This window comes from Boleophthalmus pectinirostris, unplaced genomic scaffold (assembly GCF_026225935.1).
Source record: "Boleophthalmus pectinirostris isolate CB_2022bp ecotype Guang Dong unplaced genomic scaffold, ASM2622593v1 HiC_scaffold_16, whole genome shotgun sequence".
NCBI classification, from domain to species: Eukaryota; Metazoa; Chordata; class Actinopteri; order Gobiiformes; family Gobiidae; genus Boleophthalmus; species Boleophthalmus pectinirostris.
In genome coordinates, this window is record NW_026571095.1 from 20,304,874 (window position 1) to 20,327,065 (window position 22,192).

Genomic DNA, 22,192 nt, shown 5'->3' on the forward strand with positions numbered 1-22,192 from the left:
TCCACCTTTATGTCCGTTGTGATACTAATTTGTCTTTATACCATATGCCTGCTCAGATCATACTTTAAGTATTTATTGAGACTTGTGATATGAAGAGGCATAGGATCTTTTTATAACCTGCTCAACCAGTAAACCTCATTGCTTGGTACTGTCCAAGCTATCCAGTTATTTTGTCCTGTGTAGATCTGGGTAGATTGTGTGATATAATGCACTATTCAGTCAATTCACAAAATCTCAGGTATTGAATAAAATTAATTTGCACCAAACATACAAGTTTGAGTTGAGCACTGACTGTAGCATTATGATTGGGAGGTGGTACCAACTGAACACAGTGCAGTAATGGCGCTGATGTGGCCTCCTCCAGCGCTCCCTTGTTTTCAGCAGCATCTCTCCAGTGAATCATGGCTGATGAAAGGTTAAGTGCTGCTTGCTCATGAAGGCAACACGGAACTGGGAAAATGCAGATGGATGTGAGGTCGTGGAGGATGGTAAAATGGAGTCATATTGTCTACATGTGTGGAAAAGTAGTGCAGTTAAGCCACTCAGCAAACCAAGCCAGCACAATAGAAATTCAGATATCTCTATAAGAAACTATTTAGTGCATTTTTTTTTTTTTTTTTTTTTTTTTTTTTTTTTTAGCATTTTGAAACTCAAACAGTTTTTCTACTTGTATATTCTTTAATCTTTCTTTGTGTTCAACTAGAGATGTTCTTATTTGGTTCTAGTTCTAAGACCTGGTTAAATACTTGGCTTTGCTTCTGGTTTTGTTAATGTTTCATTGGATATATTCCTATAGCACATCTACTGCACATCTCTATTTGTTATGCTACCACTTTCCTTGTTACTGCCCTCTTTGTGTGTAATTTTTCATGGAGTTCTGTCCTAATTTATGATTGTATAAAGACTACCCCTGACCCTGAACCTACTCACAGGAGCTCTACTGATGCTGTCCAGAGAGGGGGCCGTTGTGTGCCTGTCCCAAAGGAGAAGTTACCCTGCGTCTTTATGGGACCAGCTCTGAAGTTAATTGGTGGTTAGTGCAGGAGCAGGCGGGACTGCCATAGGGAACTGACCAATCTCAAGGGAAGAGGTCCAGACCCTGCTGTCCCATTGGTCCTAAAGGGGCATGTCAATAGCTGTGATTGATTATAGTGGAGTGGGGGTTGTGACCAGGCCTCTACACGCTTTTGTAGAAAGAGAATGGTACAATAGAAATGTGGTAAATCTTTATTGCTATTCAAACAGTTTTTGTAGAAGTTAGTATTTTAGGTAACAGAAAATTGCAATCAACAGCTACAAAAGTTCAGTGAAGTAGGGCTGCACAATATTGCACTGAAGTGAAGTTGCAAAGGCTGCAGTGTTCTCTGCAAAGAACATAATATCCTATGTTATTACTATAAAAATCTAGTTGCAACTGTAGTTTAGCCACATCTACAAACTAGGGTTTGGCGATATCGCCAAAAATAGATAAAATTAGTAATAGTCAATATGTGCAAAAAATGTTTTTTTTAAATCTATTTTAATGGAAGGCAGAGCAGGGATTGCTGTTCACATTTTCATTCTAATAATCCTCGATTACACAATTTGGCCATTTTTCTAAATCTTTGATTAAAACACAAATGAATCAATTACATTTTCTATAGATATATAGACATATTGTAGATATATCTATAAAATAGATATGTATATATATTTTTAAAAATCATCTGAAATGTATGGAATTCTTGTATTACTTTCAGCTCAATTCTCACTCATCTCTCAAATGTTAATACTTGTGGAGTTATATGCAATGTGCACTCTGAACTAAATTCCACTTTTTAAACATAAATTGCAAATGTAATTTAATCGCAGTACTTGTCATAAACGACACACTATTGTGATGGAAATGGGTCAGCACAGGTCTTATCTCAGTTGGCAGTTTTGTTCTCGGGCATTTAGCAGAAGTTAAATACACCTTTATTTGGAATCACAAGCAGGTTGTTAAAAATACAACCTCTACCAAAGAAACAGGAAAATGCTTCATCTTTCTAGTTCAGATGTTTCCATGCCCGTCAGTGCAGTCTGTGGTGACAAATCTCTCAAAACCACTAGTGGTTTATAGAGATGAGCAGACGAGGAGGTTCCCAGTTCAAGATAAATCTTGTCATGAAAATCTACCTTTTGAAACTTGAGTTGGAGGGTTTTCCCCAGAGTAACTGTAAGTGCTGCATGCCTTTTTAGAAAACTCATTTGCATCAAGGAAAGACCTTTTTCCCCTCATGCTGTTGGATTTCTGATGTATTTTCTATTCATCAACTTCATCATAATCTAGATTTACTGTAAAGCAATATTTATGGTACAAACAAGTGCATAATGTCATGTAAACAGAAGGACAAACCGTTCCCATGAAAGTGTGTTGCTCTTGGCCAGTGTCAAGCCTTAGGAGAAAGGTGACCGTGATTCAGAGTGGGGGAGATATCTGCTGAGTCAGGCTTTATAGACAGTAACCATGCGGACAGAGGTTAAATGTTTTGGACGTCATAACATCAGGGGACACTCTTGGACGTAATACCACAATCTACATGGACATTGGGTCAAAAATATTTTGAATTGGCTTAGAAACCAATTTTAAATAATAAGTAATAAACTTTGCTACAGTTATAGTGGTCATTATATTGACATCTTATTTGTTTTCACTGAAATTGTCTTTCTGGCTTCTGTAACCTTAGCAGCTTTCTTCCCACACATTCATCCCTCAACTATGCATAACCAGACTAACTCAACATCAATATCTAACAATGAATAAAGGTAGGGAGGTATATCAATTGTGAGTTTTGTTTTAAATGGTTACAATATGAATTTAAGATTGTTTTTTTTTGTTTTTTGTTTTTAGACATATCTGAAGAGACTGATTTGACCGTGACTCCCACACTGATGTTTGTCAAACTGGAGATTCAAGTTTTTGCAATTCAAGTTCTGACTTTGTTGAACTTGGTGCTAGTTTTACAGCTTATTGTGTGGTTAGCTGCTTGGTCCAGATTTATGCTTAGATTTATCTTGCTTTGACAGTTACCCTCAAGTCCTCAAGTATTATCTTGTTAAAACTGAAATGAAGATTTTTTTTTTTCCCTGAAAAAACAATTTTACACGTGGGTGGTACTTGAGCACTTTGGGTCCCCATTAGGTCCTACATGTGACTGTTTCTTACTCTTCAAGTCTAATGTCCTCTTGCTGGCTCCTTGGCCCACTGCAGTGCCCTACTTCTCCGCTCCTCTTCTCTCCTGAGCCTGGCCCTGTCTGTCCTCCGGGATCTAAGAGGGAGCCAGTGGTTTTTCCTATACCACATGCTAAAGGCAGGGAACAGATTGGATAAACACAGCCCTTTTCCTGCTGACCCATCCCCTCCTCCCCCTCCTTCCAACACCACACAGCATGCACTAGGCACACACACTGTCCATTAACGAAGCAGCCGTGCGTAAAATAACCAGATTTTCTCGAGCTTCACTGCGTCGCTCTTTCTTGCCTTTACTCTTGATACCCCCACCCTGCCCCCTCCCACCCTTCTCTCCCTCTTCTCACTCCCCCCCTCTCCTCTTCCTTCCGGGCCCAAATCCCAGCCCCAAACACAAGGCTTGCATCCCCTACACTTGAGCATAATTACACACACAGCCCAAGCTCCCCGCACACTGTCCTCCATTTGCGAACAAAGGTATAAATTATAGTGGCTTTAGATCCTGGGCGATATTGTGGAGGTGGGTGGCTGTGCACGTGTTCACCAAAAGGAAAACCTCCGGATTGCTTACCACTTAAAGGTTGTACTACAGTGCTGTTGGTTGGTTTTTGTTGTGTCTTTTTCTCTGTGTGCGGAGCTAAGAGGAAGCGTGGCAGTGTTGACATGGCAGAGATTTCCTGTAGTAAAGCCTGGAGGCTACAGACAGTTCAGCTGCCAAAGTCTCGACAGCACACACTCCTGCTCTGCTCTGTTCTGTTGCTCTGGGCTCATCTCCTGCTCTTGTGACTTTGTGCTTCCCTTGTAGACTTAACTTGAACTGACTGAGCTGCAGTTTTGTTAAGTCTGAAATGAAGGGATTGATAAAGTTAAACACATTAAGAAGGGCAAGTTGTTGGTGCTCTGGCCTCTTTGACCTCTCTGGGTTTGCCCCATAATTAGAATATGCACTTCTCCAATTCTTTTATGAAGTCGTCATAGTTGAATCTCCTTGAGTTCAGATAGGTGGATTTGCCAGTCAGGGGCACGCATGGTTCTTCAATATCAAAACAAATATGACTGCTTACAAAGAGAAAGAAAAGAATATCACGGGGGACTGAAACATTGCAAATTTCTGCAGAATCAATGAGCTAGGCACTGAACTGTAGTGAGAGAAAATCCATTTAGCTCAAAATGATGGGTGACCAATGAGCTCCTTTGTTTCCAGTGCATCACTGAAAAAAAAAATCTGATTTCACCATCACATTTGGAGCTTGGTTTTGAGGTGTGAGAGAGTGATGAACAGACTGATATCCCTTTTGTATAAAAATAATTCTGGACTGGGTGAAACGGTGATAAAATTGTGATCATATAGTCACAGGGATAAGAATTTTCATGACCTCATACAGTGATTTTAGTGACGCACTGATCCAGCTTTTTCAGTTCTGATATTACAGCTTGAAGTATCTGCGATACCCAATGTTAACTGATACCAGTACAGAGATGAGAAAAAATTTTAGTTTGAAGGACATAAATCCAAATTTGATCCAAATGTGGTATATAACTCTTCAGGTAATTACAGAACAGTTCTTTATAGATAAATAAAAGTCCATGCATTATAAGACTCTCTGGGTGTCTACGACCAGTAAATAGTCTTGTTACATTTACATTGATTTATGTGTCCAACCAGGACATCAGCTGAACCGATATTTGAAAACGGATATCCAATCCAACAAATTTTTCAGTATTTGCACTGATAACCAATTCTAATATCAGATTGATGCATCCCTACAGTGATTCAATGCTTTTTATGTTTAATGCAACTCTGTGCTCAAACATAATGTGAACTGGTTTGAAGTAGAGCTGCACAATTAAGTTTTAATCATATCAAGATCAGGTGATTTCTAATCATAGATGATCAGCTTGAGTCGTGTCTGTAAAAGAATGTTGTTTGGGAAAGAGTTCAACTGTTTTTAATGGCGCCCTCTTGATTATGTTTTTTACTTTTCTTTTTCAAAAAGACATAGTAAAACTTTGTTCCAAATTATAATCAATGAGGCAAATATCACATCACAAAATGTCCCCGAAGGTTGTTACTGCTGCTACAAAAATTACAAGTCACTGTACATTTACTAAGGTTACAGTGATCGTGGTTTCCCTTTCTGTAAAACAGTTAATATTTTTACATTTGTACTCTGCTGCTGTTTATCAGACTTTTGGCAGTAGGTTTGTTTATTGTACCATGTCAAAAGTTACAAAGGAGCAGATGTATTCTAAGGTGCCAGTTTTTGTAAGTGGTGTACAGAGCAGATGAGTTGATTATTGCTGCTGGCTTCATCTTGGAGACTTAACGTGCACGTGCCACAGCTGCTTAGACTCGTGCTGTAAATCATGTCAAACTTTCAGACCACACCCTTCTCCTGTCACTCGTCGATGTTGTACTTTAAAACTGTCAGCACGGGCCATAGTCCAATCACTGTTATTGTTGGCACCTCCATAACAGGCTTTGTTTTTGTCTGTCAACTATGCAAACATTAAATTATACAAGCTATTGATTGACCATGTCATTAAAGAAATAAAAAAATATAGTGGGTTAATCCTTTAAGATCAGAAATTAAACTATGAACTGGGGACCAAATATTGTTACATAGGCCTCAGGCTTCCATCCATTGACCTAAAGTCAAAAATGTTTGGAAGAATACAGTTAAAGGGAAAATGGCTAGTGAAGTGAAAACTGTTACCTCAGCCAATGTCCCTTTTATGGCATCTGTATTTTTTTTAATCATTTTGTCATTTCAGTTTATAGATCAACACAAATATTCTGAAAAGGTAAATTTTTTGAAAAGACGGGTAATATTCCGCTAAATGTTGATGCTAAATATGGTCAGTAAAATAAATGTATCTTTTGCATAAGGTTTCTTCGGATTATAGCCTTTACCCTGCACTTCGTTTACATTAATTTAGCAAGATTGGCTCACTTATATTGAGTTAAGTCAGCATAAAAACCCTTCTGTTGAATCCCGGTTTTTACTGTAGTTTTTGGACTAGAGCAGAACTGATGCAAGAGACAAATGATTAAGCTTTTGGTCACTGTGTTCTTCTTCTCCTCTTGTGCCTGTCTTTGTAACTTTATACACAATATTCTGCCATTTTGTTTGGCATTAGTCATCACTGAAATTACATATTAGATATTTGACACATCCTCTTTTGTGGTAATACAATCCATTTCCTCTTGCACATGCTTCCTTGTACAGTTTGTTCATGTCAAATTTACTATTGCTTTATTTAAGGCAAGTTCACCTACTGAGTAACATGTTCTGATTATTACTCATTTTTCCCAGAAATTAACACTTGAGTTGCAACATAAAGTTGTTAAAACTTCCCACTCCTTTTTGAACGTACATGATTATGTAGTAATATATATTTGATGTATGGGCAAAAAAAAAAAAAAAATCACGATTAATTTTTCCCCATATTAATTGATCCCGATTTTGTTTTGATTTTCCTCCGTCTTATTGAAAACATACATTTATAAAGGATTGGCTAGGACCAATAACCCCGGAGAAATCCACATTTGAAATTTGGAATGCACATGCATGCATTAGGTTTAATAAATTGCACAAACACACACACATGCAATGTCCTTGCACTAAATCAGGATTTAAGTTTCACTCAAACAGTGAGAAAACAGTCGTTAACTTTCCGTAACTTGGATTATAATGATCAGAAGCAGAAGAGGAGAGAAAGGATAAAAGGTGAGGAGCTGGATCAGATGGGGAGGGTGGGTGGGGCAGATGGCACCACACATACAGAGGCAGAGAAAAGGAGACACTGGATTTTTTAAGTCAAAACTTGTGAAACATGAGGAAACTAACTCTCTGTAGCCCTGACTGCTCTTTCCTAAATAAGACAACATTAAGTCCGTGTCAGCAGCACACACTCTGCCTCATGATTGGACTGTCCTGTCTATTAAAAAGTGCATGCCTTATCGAGATCGACCAAAGTAGTGATCACAATCTATCGAGCTTATGAATTTTGACACAGCCCTACTTACCTAGTAGTTAAAGTAGTACTAGTGTTCATAGCATAATTTCCTTGTTTCATTCAATACTTCTCAAATTGAATGTATTGCTTGTTGTTTTATTTGGTTTTTAGGGTGTATAGAAAGTGAAACGTGTAGCCTCTGAAAGCCTTTGATAAAGATCAGTGTGGTCCTGTGAAGCCACACTGCTGAACCCCATCACTTTCCTTTGCACTCGTCAAGTCATCTGCCCCTAGCACAACCAGGCCCACACCAGGCCAGGAATAGCTCTGCTTTTTATACACACTTAGTACTATCCAAAGGTGTGAAGAGAAATTACTGTCTGAAAGGGGGTATGTTAATGTAAAAAGATGTATTCAGTTTTTGTTTAAGTTGGAAAATGTTGTTGCATAATGTAGTGTATGATTTTTGGTTGAATGTGTTTTGAATTAAGGCTGAATGCTGTTGCGTATATAAATGGAACGAGTTTTGAGGTTATGTAATGTAATTGTGGTGAGGTTAATCATGATTATATAGATTATGTAAGAGGGGGAGGCTTTATTGTTTAGGACCTGCCGATCTGTGGCAAATATAGTAAATGCATTACTGTAAACTGAAATACAGTGTACAGATTTTAATGGGGGCTTGTTGAAAATCTGAAATTGGTTTCTGCACACAATTTGTAGAGGTTTATCCTTTAAACTAGAAATCTGGCTTGATCTTGTCTTTGCAGCAAGGGTGTCAAGTGGCATCTGGTTGTTGGTCTATTCCCTTAGGGGCACAAAGTGGACACAATGTTTCACCATTTCTCATATTGGCCAGTGGATCACAGTTGGTCCTGGTAGATCTTACTTGTCTAGTCTACACTCTTGACCGGGTCATGACTTGGCCCGAGTCTGTGCTACAACAGAGGTCAAATTCACATGATGCCTGTGCTTTGACCACTAATGCAATGAGCCATTTGTCAACTGGGTGTGTACTGTATACAGGGTTTTGGTATGAACTTGTCTTTAAATAGAGTTAATTATGACGCAGTGCTTTAGGGGGGATGATAGGGCTGTCGCAATAACCGCAAAAATGAATTGCTGTAGTACTAAGAGGCCCATCGCAGTGGATGTTGGGCCACTGCGATCACTGCACGTGACTAACGTAACCCAATCCAGAGTCCTGCACGGGTCCGTTTTTAGAGACCCGCACCCGCTCGGACCCATTAACATTCCACCCATTAGCGCCCGTGCCTGTTAGAACCCAGGACTAACCCAGGACAAACCCAGGACTAACCCGGGACTATGGTGCACCCGCGTAGCCATCTGGTGACCGCAGGCCAAAGGACCGGCACAGAGCTCCACACTGCACGGAGTTAAATGCGACCATCGCCCAATCGCGCTTTGCAGACACCTCCACTTGCTCGTGCTAGGGGCTCTCTCAAGTCCGTGGGTACCCAAGCCGGTGCAGGACTCTGACCTGAGCTGCCACAGTAGGCATTTTGAGGCAGACAGAGAACCGTGCCGGTGCCGGTTCCGGTTCCCGCACCTAATCTTGAACCGACTCACGTGTTCACACCGGAAATCAGAGCGTTCGGGAACCAAAAAGTTGGTTCCCAACGGGAACGAAGTAAAACTTGGTTTTTCTAAGCGAACAGTGACGACACAGAAGATGTCAGCACGTTCATCCGGATCACACGCGGTAAAATAAACAAAGAGCAATTGAAACTATCACATATTAAATTAAAAGTTTTAAGTCTACAAAAACTGTTACGTACCGTTTGTTTTGCATGCATCAGTGTTCGTCTGATAAGATTACATCTGTATTCGGCGTCGCTGACATTTTCTCCACAACAGATCGATGTTGTCGCAGAGCTTGGCTCACATAAAGAATGACTTCTATAAGTACAAACGCTCACTGGTGTTGATGATGCGATCCATGATTGTTATTTTGCTCTCTGTGACATCCGTTTTCATATGGCCTTGTTTTTATTTGGTGGTAAATCCACACCCTCTGTCGATGACGCATCATGGGTTCCCGTAAATGGTATGAACACTGGTCGTTCTCCAGTCAGCACTTTGGTTCCCAGTGGAACTGGTGCGGATACCAGCACCGTTCTGACTGGCCTGAAAACAGCTAGTGAGAGCTGGAGGGATGTAGCGGCACTTGTTCCAAAGCTAAATGTTAACCAAGGTATATGTGCATCTGCGCCACAAGTGCATCATTGGAGAGAGTTTTCAGTGCCGCTGGAAATATTATAACTCCGGGGGATGTGGGGTGGGGGAGGGTTGCAATATCATCGCATACCGTGCTGTTGATACCATACCCCAGGAGAAATTCCCTAACTGCGACGGCCCTAGTGGACGATATGCCACGATTTATACCATGATTTTCCTGGACCTACATGCATATGTCAGTTTTTATCAAGTTTCATTTAAACTATGAATGTTTGTCATCTACTACTTCTACAACATCACACGTTGAAAGAGATTGAATAATTAAGCAAACATGCATAGATGACACACAAAGCTGAGTGTCAACGGCACGATGTTGGCAGTCCATGATGAAAGATTTCTGATCATAGGGAAAATCTTGCGTCCTACACATAGCTAGGTCTCAGAATGGGACAGGGACAAATGTCAAACTTCGAACCATAGTACGACCAAAGATGAGCTGCGACTCCTCTCAAATGTGTCTGATATTTTGGAATCTTGGCTGCAGAATGAGTAGTAAAGACAGCGCTCCGGCAACAGCAGAGGTCTACTGTGAACGGGACAGTCTCTACCGAATTCTCTTACCCACTTTTATATGCGGAAACCCCACTAGCTTCAGCTAACCAGTACAATTTACAGAGACATTATCTCACGGAGCCTGAGACAAACTTTTGTTGTAGCTACTGACTGCCCGTGTATACCATCACACAGTGTTGTCAAATTGAAATTCCTCACATTGTGTAGTGTGCTATCCAGTAGTAAGTACTTATGTGTTTAAGTTCACATCTGTCTATATTGTTGCCAATTCAGTATGAGTATTACGACATTTCAGATGCCATCCGGGAGTCATTTTAAATCAAAATACTGACCTTAGCCTTGCTAGAATATAGTATGAATTTGCTCATGGGATGGGGACTCATTTTATAACATTCTTTTATTTAGCCCTCCATCTCCTGTACCTCTAAAGCTCAGCTCCGTATCCCATTGCTGTAGCCATGTATTGACTCCCTCTTGCCCACGTGTGATGTGTTGTCATGGGGGAGGGGTGTGGTAAGTGCCTCATCCTTTGATGCGATTTGGTGTCTAAAGCGGCACACTGACCGTTCACCCAATTCCTCTGTGCTGACAGCTGGGCCTCAGTGCGAGACCTGTGCTTCCTGTGGGAGCAATGGCTTTGACTGGGCCCAAAGTAAAATAATGGAATAAAAATATACATGGCATAACACCATATATTTTAATTAATTTGTGTTTATAAGCAATTCAATATTAATTAATATTCTATCGTAAACTTCAACTGCTTTTGTGGGATTCTACCCCTAATGCAATCCACTATTTTCATATTAGAACAAAGATGATTTTAAAATATTTGATTTTAAAATATCAGTGTTTTTAGCAGGAGCATTGACTTTTGAGAGAAGTCCAAAATATGTACAGCTGAAACAACAGCAAATGGAGGAAGTTGATAATGTAACAGGTTTAGGTCTAAACTATAAGGTAGGCACTAGAGATGGGCATGATTAATCAATTAATCGATAATTGATCATTAAGAATTTCATCGATTACGTTCATTTTAAGCGACAAACCGAATGTAGGTTGCTGTGCGTAGCGTGACCAAACAGGGTCCGTACATGTGTCTCTCTGCACTCAGAAGGAGCGAGCAAACACAAACATTCTGTCAGTCTGCAGCGTACCGAAGCACAAATGCGTATTTCACGATGATTTGTACAAGAAATTCCACGCTTTCCGTTGCGTTCGGTACAAGTGTGAGTCCATGTGCACAGTGTATAAAGCAGGAACATATGTTTCGGTGTCTAGTGGGAAAAAGCTTTACCAGGTGAGAGTCGCGCAATGTCGATGACGAGGACCCACCTCCCACGCCCCGTACGGTGTCCTGGTTTTGACAAACGCAAATATGGTCACACTAACCTGTATTCCACTGAATCATGTCTTTTAATCCGACAGAAATTGACCGCATCAGCGACACAAGAGCTGTATTTTTATCTTCGCTGAGTTTATGCAAATTAGCGATGCGGTTTTAAGTTTCGTTTCTGTGAGAGTTGCGCAAAACTGAATTAAACACATTATAATGTCAAACGGTTTGATGTGGCTCTAGAGTCGTTACGGTTTATATGTCGTAAAATTTAATTTATTTATGCAGGTTAGTAGTGCAGATAGTAATAATAATGATGATCATTTTAATATAAAAACGTTAATGATTAATCGATAATCGATCGTTAATTCTTCCGACGATCGATTAAGAAAATTTCATCGAATGCCCATCCCTAGTAGGCACATATGTCCTAAACATAAGCTAAAGATGGGGTATGTTGTTTTTGAGGAATCCAAATTGCTTATTTGTTGCAATATTCCATACGTAGATGATTAACTATAGCTTAAAACAATGGTGCAGCCTCCAGCACGCACTAGGAGGCAGGTGCTTGACTCTGCTCATACTTTAGTCCATTGTAGTTGTGCGTGGCTCACAGGAAATCAGTTTCCTTCATAGTAGCGTGCTGCAGGGCCTGTGAAATTACACTATTACACTCTCCTACCACACGCATTCTGTGCTCTGTACTGAAACTTTTCCTCTTCTGTTGTGATTGAAACGCAGGAAGTGATGTAACATGACCGTATTTCATTGCTTACTCAAGGCTGATAACCACAAAAAGTCCCCTCATAGTAAAAGCAAAGAATTGTATTTGTTCCATAAAGAGATAGTTCTTTGGAAGAAGGTGATTACTGATCTACGGATTATGCAACATTTCACAAATCAACTAATCTGTATTACCACAATAGGGTAAGGGCAATGTATTTGCTCTTGCGAATGGACCATGTTTGCTTTTCTCAAAATGGCTACAAGTACTGAAGCTTCTGTGTTTATCAAGGTGTCTGGGTAGTCAGGAGTTAAATGCTGGTTGTAGGGATTTTTATTTAGCAAATACATTTTTCAGCTCTTCATTATTAAAAGTATGGAAAATTATGTTCTGAGCTCTGCTATAGGAGGATGGCTGCAATTATGCACAGTGTTCAAAAAGTTGTAGGAAATGTGGGAAAAATAAGTGACAGTATAGCATGTTGGGCATTTTAGAGTTGAAAAATGAAACTGATTTCAACATGTTGGGGTTTTTTTGATAACCGAAGCCATTGCCATTCTCACCAAATATAAACCGATGAATTATGATAAAACAAGACTTAAAAAAATGTTATATATATATTTTGCATGTTGTCCACTCCATGTCTACGTTCTTGTTAGTTTTCAACCCTTGTCATTTGAGGTGTTAAAAAATCTATTCAGATATATATTGTGATACTTCATTGCACAATTCTCGAATTGATTCAAAATGCATTCAAAACGATAAAAAAAATAAATAAATTAAATTCACCGATTCACTGAAATTCTCATGATTTAAAAAATTTCGTAAGTTATATTTCATACAGTTTTTGTTCTCATGAAGGTGTAGTTTTCGTATTGGGATATATCGTGATGTATTGAATCATGCATATCGTGGTATTGTATTGTCAGCCTCAAGGCAATGCACGCCCCTTCATTAAACTTTTGTATAAACTGAGAAACTAATGTTCATATGTAATGCTAGCTGCTCTGCTGCTGACCACAGCATCGTGAAAGTGTAGGAGCACCTGTCTTCCTGTCTGAGCTGGGAGTGTGTTTATGGTTCAGGGAGATTTGGAAGAAAGGCCTTGTTAACCACCATTTACACAACAACAGACAGAGGGGCTGCTGCTGGCCCTGAAGAGGCTCCCACAGAGCGGCCCGAGGCTGCACCAAGATTGTTTTACAGTAATCCTCTGTCATGCTAATGGTCGCCCTGTTGCCTTCCCACTCACTCAATGGCTATTCTGTACTGCCCACAAGGAGCCACTTTTAATTTTCAGCCCAGGTCTGTGCAGTGTAAAGCAAAAGTCGTTGGGAATCTTTTGTGTTTAGGGTTAATACGCAAGTGGTGAAAATCACTCTTTAAATTGTTCCCGTCACAAAGGAGAGCAAATATTTGAATCTGTGTAGGCACAAACTTAAATGGTGATGGCTTTTTTCACACTATAACTTGGAGTAATTTCCTGTTACTTCCCTTATGTAAGAGTTTGTTGTGATACTTTGTTTAGCTCTTTCTGTAGCCACATCTGTCCTGGGGCAGTTTGTTTGGTTGCTTTATCAATAATTGTGATATAATTATTAAATTGTAACATTTTACATTTGTGCACAGTAAGACTGGTGAGGTTTTTGAATTTGAGAATGAATTGCTTGTGGTAGAACAGAGGAAATCAAAAGGTAAATTCCTGGAAACTAAATTGGGGGGAGGGGAGAGTTGTAGCAGAAGTTTTTTTTCATCGCATCTTGCACACAGAAATATATCAAGATTTGTAAAGAATTCTGCTCAGAGACAGAATACTTTAAACAGAGGTGCAGGTGACTATTCCAGCTGCCAGGATGTCCCATCAGCTCCCCGATTGGTTAGTGCGTTGCGGTGGCTGAGGGGAGTGATAAGGGGACGAGTGGCTTGGTTGAAAATCTCTGGATGATGTGGGCTGGATGGCAGCTGCTGCTGTTCAAACAAAGTTGCATCTGCTGAGCCCTTTGTTCTAACACACACTCGGCCTCGCTCAATGAGTCTGACTGTGTTAGAAAAGAGAGAACTTCTTTTGTTTGGTGTTAAAATGTAGTGGGGGAGGGGTTAATATGAAATGTGCATGTTTTGGGTGCACACAGAGCTTATTTGTTGAAATCCATTGATTATAACAAATGAAAGCTCTGTCAATGGTTTTTCAGGGGTGGTCAACTGCATAAACTTTGACTATGCTAAACAACCAAGGGGGACAAGTTCTCACTAGATGGCTTGGACCTGTTAATAAAAGATCTTGACTTAAAGAAAAAACAAACATGCAGAATTATATGCTTGTTTGAAAGGTATCTCCACGCCTCTTTTCCTTCAAAATTATCAAAATAACTGATGTTAAGAAAAGCTCTGTAATAAACCGGAGCTATAAATTGTGTATAAAGGTTTCAGATATTCGGACTATAAATGCTTGTCCAAATTATCTAAAAGATTTCTTTGTATTCTTACAGATACCTGAAAAAGGACCATGGATTAACATCGACCACTGACCACTCCTCTGTGCACAACACACCTCTCAGAGCCCCACCTGTGGGCCGTCATGGCGGACCCTGGGATGTTGAGTTTATTTGGGGACGATGCGGGGCTGTTCTCTGATGGATTTGATGGTTTGGGAGACTCCTACCCTCAGCAGGCAGCCTCGGCCCAGACCAATGCCACCATGAACCATGACCATCAGGGGAACCGGCCGTATCACCAAGGCATGATGGCACCTGCTCCTGGACAGCCAAAAATGGGCCAGATGTATGACCATGGCTCCTACGGAGGCTATGAGCAGAGTGGAGCTGCCCCAGGGCGAATGATGGCCCAGAATGGTCCGAGTCAGGGGCCAACGAATGTTAACCCAGCCATGAACGGTATGGCGTCCCACTACCACAACAACCCTGCAAACTCTACCAACCCCCATCACGGAGGCTACCCTGGCGACGCGGGGGCAGCTGGAGGGGGCTGGGCACAGCAGCAGAACAGGTCGCCCTACCCACAGCCCCCCTCGCAGGGTCCTCCCAACCAGATGGGGGGCTACCAGATGCCTCAGGGCAACTACAGTGGGATGCAGGGCCCTCCTGGTGCAAATGCAGCACGCATGAACCAACACTACTCCTCCCCGAGCATGGCACCAGCCTCTGCTCAGGACCCTGCACACTACCTGGGACATGTGGGTATGAGCGGACCCCAAATGAGACATCCCCATCCACCACAGCAACAAGGACAGGGCTATCCAAATATGGGCCACACCCCTAGATACCCCCACTCCCCTTCTCGTCAGCCACCGCATACTCACCCGCACTCCCAGCAGGGCATGGGGGGCTATCCTGGTGGCCAGTACCCTGGATATCAAGGCCAGTACCCCATGGGGCCTGGAATGAATCAAGGGGCCAACTCGAATGTAGGTCCAAATGCCCAGGCTCTGGGACAGAGGTTCCCTCAGGCCTCAGGCCCTGCGGCTGGGCAGCAGGGTCAGAGGTACCCACCTGGGGCCCCACACCAGCCCCATCCTGCCCCCATGCAGCAGACAGGACAACAGGGCCAGCCTATGCACCCCCTTAACCACTCCCAGAACCAGTCCCACCTTGCCCCCCCAGCTCAGGGATCGTACCCTTCTCCCTCCTCCTTGTCCCCCATGCGAGGTTTGGGCACCCCGACTCCTCCGCCACAGGGGAGACCTCCCAGTGCAGGACTAGTGGGACCCTCAGAAGTCTCTGGATACAATTCCATGCAGTCGCCACCTCACGCCATGTCCCACCAACAGAGACCCCCCCAGGCCCCAATGTCTGCCACACACCCCCAGCACCAGCAGCCGCACCTTCCCCCCACTGCAGGGCAGATGTATCCAGGCATCGGACCACAGCATGGGGCTCCCATGGGCCCAAACAGACACCCCATCCCACCACAGCAAGGTGAACACCAGACCTGCTCTATCATTTATTTTGTGTTTAACTTTAATTTATGCCCCTGCCATTTCTAACATCCCTAAACAGATCACCATAAGCAGTGGTGTGCACATTCATTTTTGTAGCTCAATGTCTATAGCCAAGTCTTAAAGATGACTAGGTCTTGTCGACAGTAAACAATGAGCGCATGGGATACATATTCTACAGTGAGTCCTAACTGTACAAGGTGAATTAGTTGTTTGAACTAGGTTACCCTTTTAATAATGAATTTAGAATAATTATTATTAATGTGTAGTATTGAAAAGAAATTTGGAGATGAATATTTCCCCTTCGAGTCTTGAAGAGATGCTGAGGTTCACACTTGGTCTCCAGTCGTCTCGACTTGATTCTCTAATATAAATTATTCAGATGGTTTCATACAGGCAGCGTGGAGCTTTATACCACAGACTGGTCCATTCAAGCATTATTAGTGAATAAGAAACCTCAAGCATCGATCTTTTCTATTCAAGAAAACTGACGTCTTTTGCTAATATGACTAGTTAATTCTAGAACTGGCTTAGTTCTCTGCTAACCTCATCTGCTTTATGTGGTCTTTTTTAATGCTTTATCTAAATGTGGTCTGACAGAGTTGTCCTTTTCCGCCTTCAGGTCCTCATGAAGCCCCGGTGGGTCAGGGGGGTGACCAGCGCCTGCTCCAAGCCCAGCAGCAGGTTTCTCGAAACGGACAGCCCATGACTCCCGCCCCTATGGGCTTCCAGGGCCCTGCTGTGGGTCAGCACGGAGCTCAGGGCCCAAACCAGAGCACTCATCCTCCACACCAACACCTGCCCCCCCACCAGGCTGCACACCCCTGGGCACCTGCTGCCCCCCACCCACTTTCCTCGCCCCCCCTCACCCCACAGAAAGTGCCTCATGTTCAGGTAAGTGTCATGGCAATTGTGAGAGCAGGCTCGTGCATGTTTGTATTTGTGTGTTGTGTTTTTCATGTGAATGTTTATTTTTCATGTGGGTGGGGAATCAAGAGTGTGAGCAGAGAGGAAGTGAGCGCTATGTGTGTACATGACATTTGAGAACACAGCAGTGTATCGGACTCGGGGGTCTGTTCACAAAAGCCTGGGCTATAGAGTGTCAGTCAGTGCCACCTGCTAACAATCTGCCCAACAACCAAGTAATATTGCCATTATTTTACTTATCTTGATTTCATTTTGAAAGTGCAATCTCCCCATGACTGCGAACCACCCAACTGTCACTTGGGTGACATTGTTTCTGGTATAGCTGTCTCTATTTGTCTTGTGGTAATATTGTGGAAGTGTCTTTGATGGGTGTAGCCAGAAAATCTGCTTACAGCTCGTGTTTTATGCCATCTTCTCCCAGGCCTTTGGTTTTAGTCCATGTGTTTCTGTACAGAGGGGAAATAGATTTTTGCAGCTGTTTGTTTCCTGTGAGCTCCATATCCTGACACACGTGCACTCATACAAACTATGGCGCCACCAGCATAATCCCCCCTCCCTCCTGCTCCCACATGTCCCCTCCTCTCTTCAGGAAACCTCCCTTCCTGTCTCCCCCCGTCCCGTCTCCGCTCTTTCCGTCTGCGTCTCAATGTTTAGCCCCTATCAAACAAATCAGTCAGGGCTTTCTCATCTGCAACAAATATTCAATCTGTGCCCTAGGTTTTCACTCATTTTACAGATCCATGAGAGCCTTGTTTTTGACTTCAAGTTGGGTATGTCCGTAAATGAGACAGTTGGATATTTTTGGCACATCTCTAGTCACATCCTAGTTGATGTTTAGCCGGATGCTGGGTATTTTTAAAAGGGGAATTGTTGAAGAGAAGGGGAGGAAAAAGCTTGTGGAGGGGTGATTAGAAGATGGGGGATGGGTCCAGCCGCTAAGAGGGCACAAGTAGGAAAACAAGAAAAAGAACTCAAAAGATGTAGTCTGTGATTTGGTCTTGAGGGAGGAGGGAGGACGGAAGACATTAGCAGTTCTTGGTGGCATCTCCGTCGCTGCTCCGGTCACGTGTCCCAGCCGTCCATTAGCTTGTTTTGTTGCTCAAAGCCCCCTTTCTCCACTGACCCATTCACACACAATAGGAGCCCTGTGGCCACATCCACAGATCTAGTCCCACTTTCACCCTCCGTCCCGCTCTCCTCACCCGCTTTCCTCCACTGGCCCCACCTCCAGCCCCGCGCCGCTGCGTTTTGTGGTTGACATTTCAGCCGTCACACTTAATTTATCCAGCACTCCTGACCTAGATGCCAGGTCTGACTGGTGAGCGCTTTCCTCGGCTGGGTGCGCTGCCTGCAGTGGCCCCTGTCATTATACACACGCACTCTGTGGTCTGGGATAGTGAAGTCTGAAGAGGGATGACGAACGTGCCTGAGGAAATGGGATAGCCCAGCTGCAGGAGAGGAGCACGTGTGTGGGCAAAAGGGAGTCCTCTCTGGGATGAGACTACCATTAAAAACACTCAAAAGTGGTACCCATCCACAAGAACAGTTTCATAGTTTATACTTGACGTACAAAATGGACCTTGGCCCTTTTTTAAATTCTGTTTGTGCATCTTAAAGTTGGTCTAAAGGCTTACCCTAGGCCTTTTATGGACTACAGAAGGGGAGAGAATTGGGCTGCATTTTTTTTTTTTTTTTTTTGAGTTTGTCACCTAAAGCCCTAGACTCTTCTCCCCTCCAATGCTACAGAGTCTACCTTGACCTGTTGGTGTGGACCCTGCATAGAAAACGTGAAGTGTTGTGAAGTGTTTTTTAGTGTGCACCCTGTCTGATCCTGGCGATGCACTTGTTAGAAAGAGACAAACACACATCGTGGTCATTCACTCATGATGACTGTATGTCTGGTACTCTAAGCTCCATCTGTTCACTAAGAATGGTTATTACACATGCACATGTGCCCTCACGTGCACGCTCTCATGCACCCTCACGTGCACACCCTCGGCAGCAGCTCAAGGTCACAGCTCCTGCAGAGTGCTGTGTGTCGACCTTTATTCCATATCCCTCTCTCACGCTGCGTTGCGTGCAGCACTGTATTTGACATATAGCATGGTTGTCTCGCCCCTCCCCCAATCATACATGCTGTCAGGGAGCCGCAATACCATGGAGCCTCTACAGCTTCTAGGAAATACTCCACTTTGCATAATTTACTGCAGTTTTTGTACACATTGACGGAAGTAATGAGAGCATATTTTAGTAAGGAAAAAAGGGTGTAGTCCTTCTATAATTCCAGTTTTGGTAAGTTCAAGTTGTTGTAAAAGTATTCATAAATGGGGGTGGTTGATATTGACTATAAAATTCAGATAGAACATGCCAAAATATCAGCTTATATTCTTGATATTCTAATACTGCATTACTGCTCTACGTTCTACTCTTCAAACAACCTTCATGACCATATTTATATGGGAAAATGCCCATCTTGGCCTTACAAAGTTGTAGCTAAAGGAGTTTACATTCAATGCAGTATTATGTGGGAGACTCACTTTTGAGCCCTTGTTTTGAAGATGGTGCTCTTCATAATCCTTTGAGGACAGATCATAAGAGCACTAGTGTGGGCAAGTTTCCAGCCTAGTCAGAGAAACCTATTCTAGTAAAAATCTGTGAAAACAAAAATGAATCACTCAAAACGCCATGCAAGAGCGGATTGCAGTCCTAGTTACTAGTTACAAATGTTTAAAGCCTGTGGAAAATGCCAGGCAAAGCAATACGCTCTCATAAGAAAGGCAGTTAACAAAGTGACATGGTACACATTTAATTATATGATAAACTTGGATTTTGCATTATAACATGGGGGTGAGCTGATGGTTGCTGTCTGGAGAGAACTGGAGAAGGATGGATGAATGGATGGACGACAGCGCAGAGGGAGGAACAGTAGGATTTCCTTTCAGTGGATCCTGTGGGAGGTTTAAGTGTTTGAGCCGCTACATTTAACTCTGCATCTCCACACATTCCCTTCTCACTTTTCTGATTTCTGCCTCCATTGTTTTGTCTAAATATTGTCATTAAACTTTAATAATTGTAGATGTTTATGTTGGATAAGTACATCTGAAAAGCCATACTGTTCTAGAGTGGATTTGGTCGATAATGGCAATATATTTGCAGGAACTTGTGATTCCACTGATAAATATTGACTGCTACAATATTAAAGTTAAAGTTCCTAAAATTACTCATGGCCTGGGACTTAAACATTGTACTGGAGCCTAAATCAATGCTTTGAAGCATTTAGGCATAAGGAACCTCAGTGTCAATTAGTGTTTTAGTCTCACACATGCGCCATGTAACTTTTCCACAACCTGCTTGACAATTGAGATGTTATTGCTTTGCTTACATGTTACACAATATGGCATTAAACTTTTGAAAAACATCCATTGTTGGTGGGGGTCAACTCTCCACAGATGAAAAAGTTTAATGCCCGTGGAGCATTCCTGGCAAAGCAATACCATCTTTATAGAGACGATCTAGTGGTGAACTTTCCTCCATAAAATTTACCTTACTGTAGATTTAACGCAACAGTTGGTTATAGTAAGTTGAATATTTTGATACCTTGAATGTATGTTTGGGCTTAAGTCAGCTGCTTTTTAGAACATTTAGAAATTTGAAATACATTACATATTAAGTTTAAGAATTAAAGACCTGAATGTTCTTGCCTGTATACAGTGGGACCTCAACCACAGATGCAGTTTTCAGCTTCTACTTTTGGATGCTGCATGTCCATGTAAATACACCTGTCCTTGTTGTTTTTCATTTTGGATGGTAAACTGGATCGACACCAGTTCCCTGCTCACCCTGATTCTCTGTGTGTGTCTGTGTGTGATTGTTTGTGTATACATCGTGTGTGTCTCCATTGTCATTCGTGTGATTGATTATCTCGGAAGCTTGGCAGGAGGACAGATTTATCTCCTGGCACCGCATCACCCCCATCTCTCTCTCTCCCCATCTCGCTCTTCCTCTCTCACTCTGCGATTGTCTCCCTCTCCCCGAGCCACCTCCTTCTCCCCCATTGGTGTCTAAATGGCTCAGTTTACGTGTGTCAGCAGGTGTTGTGTGCATGTGTGTGACCTTGCGGTAGCTTGCTATAACGGGGTCTGTATTTGCATTAGCATTAGCTTGTTGGGAGTGAGGGATTGGAGGAAGAGTTTGCTGATATACTGCTGTTAACTCTCCTTTGGCCTCCGGTAGCTGGGAGACTGTTTATGGAGCCAGATGTGATGACCATATTTGGAGAAAGGTTAACGTTTGGGATGCAGGAAGCATGATTGTCCCGGAATTGGCTGTTGCTATTAATTTCAATGACTAAAAGGAAACTATTTTGGATTATCTAATATTGTGAATACATCAGTGGGCAATATGGCAAGAAGTCATATAAACTGTTAGAGTTCAGACCTGACTGTGATTAGGGAGAAATCTTTCCCTCAGAGCAGGACAAGTTGACCAAATACCGTGAAGATGGCTATAGCACATGGTCTTTGGAAAAATTGCACTTCTCACAGGCTTGTTCATGAATGGATTACTTTTGGTCATCAGACATATTTAAGACCACAAATAATAGTTGCCTAACTACTGACCCGTTGGTGGGCTACTTTAACTACACAGTGCACTTCAAGTATCGCGAAGTGTTACTAAACCTGCGCTGGTACAGATACAGTAGCTGCTGCGGCGGCGTTTTGCTGTAAACTTGCTGATGTGCACACGCCCCTCATTCATACACACTCGTGCACGTTCACTTGCTCTCAAAGGCATACTCCTCTGCGCTCTCCGACACGCACTCTGCCTCCCTGGCGCTGCCTTTTTGAAGTATGGAGATAATTTATTCGTGTCATGATGCCTGATTTCCCATCTGCTACTGGGACCCTGAGCAGCTGGAGAGAAGGAAGGAGGCAAAGAAGGAGGGCTGGGAGAGAGAGAGGCAGCTGCAGAGCCTCCCAACAGCTGGCAACCAGTTTCCTGTCACTAGGAGCGAACTTGAGAGCAATGAGCGGAGGAGAGGACTGCAAGGTTTAGTGTGCACAAGAGCAAAAGACTAGGAAAAATGAGGTGTCAGCCAGTTTGTTTACCAAGGTTAGCCTGCTGGAGGGGCAAGGAAACTGAATCGGTGGGGAGTCGGAGGAGAGTGAGTTTGTGTGTGTGTGCGTATGGATGGATGTCTCCTCTGAGCTCTGGAGTCTGGCATCACCCCCTCAGTCCGCGGCAAATATAGCATTATTGACTGACAGGCTGCAGCCGAGCCCATGGCACATTAGCAGACGAGTTTCACAG

General features: G+C 42.6%; 1 protein-coding gene across 2 annotated transcripts in view; it reads left to right on the plus strand.

Moving 5' to 3' along the window:
* chd7 (chromodomain helicase DNA binding protein 7) overlaps positions 1 to 22,192 on the plus strand; it is a 71,263-nt gene that overhangs the window by 4,806 nt on the left and 44,265 nt on the right. For both annotated transcript variants that reach the window (XM_020936063.2, XM_020936062.2), the window contains 2 exons: positions 14,490 to 15,935; positions 16,578 to 16,849. In XM_020936063.2, the coding sequence (XP_020791722.1) occupies positions 14,579 to 15,935; positions 16,578 to 16,849 (1,629 nt within the window). In that variant the 5' untranslated portion in view covers positions 14,490 to 14,578. The remainder of the gene's footprint in view (positions 1 to 14,489; positions 15,936 to 16,577; positions 16,850 to 22,192) is intronic.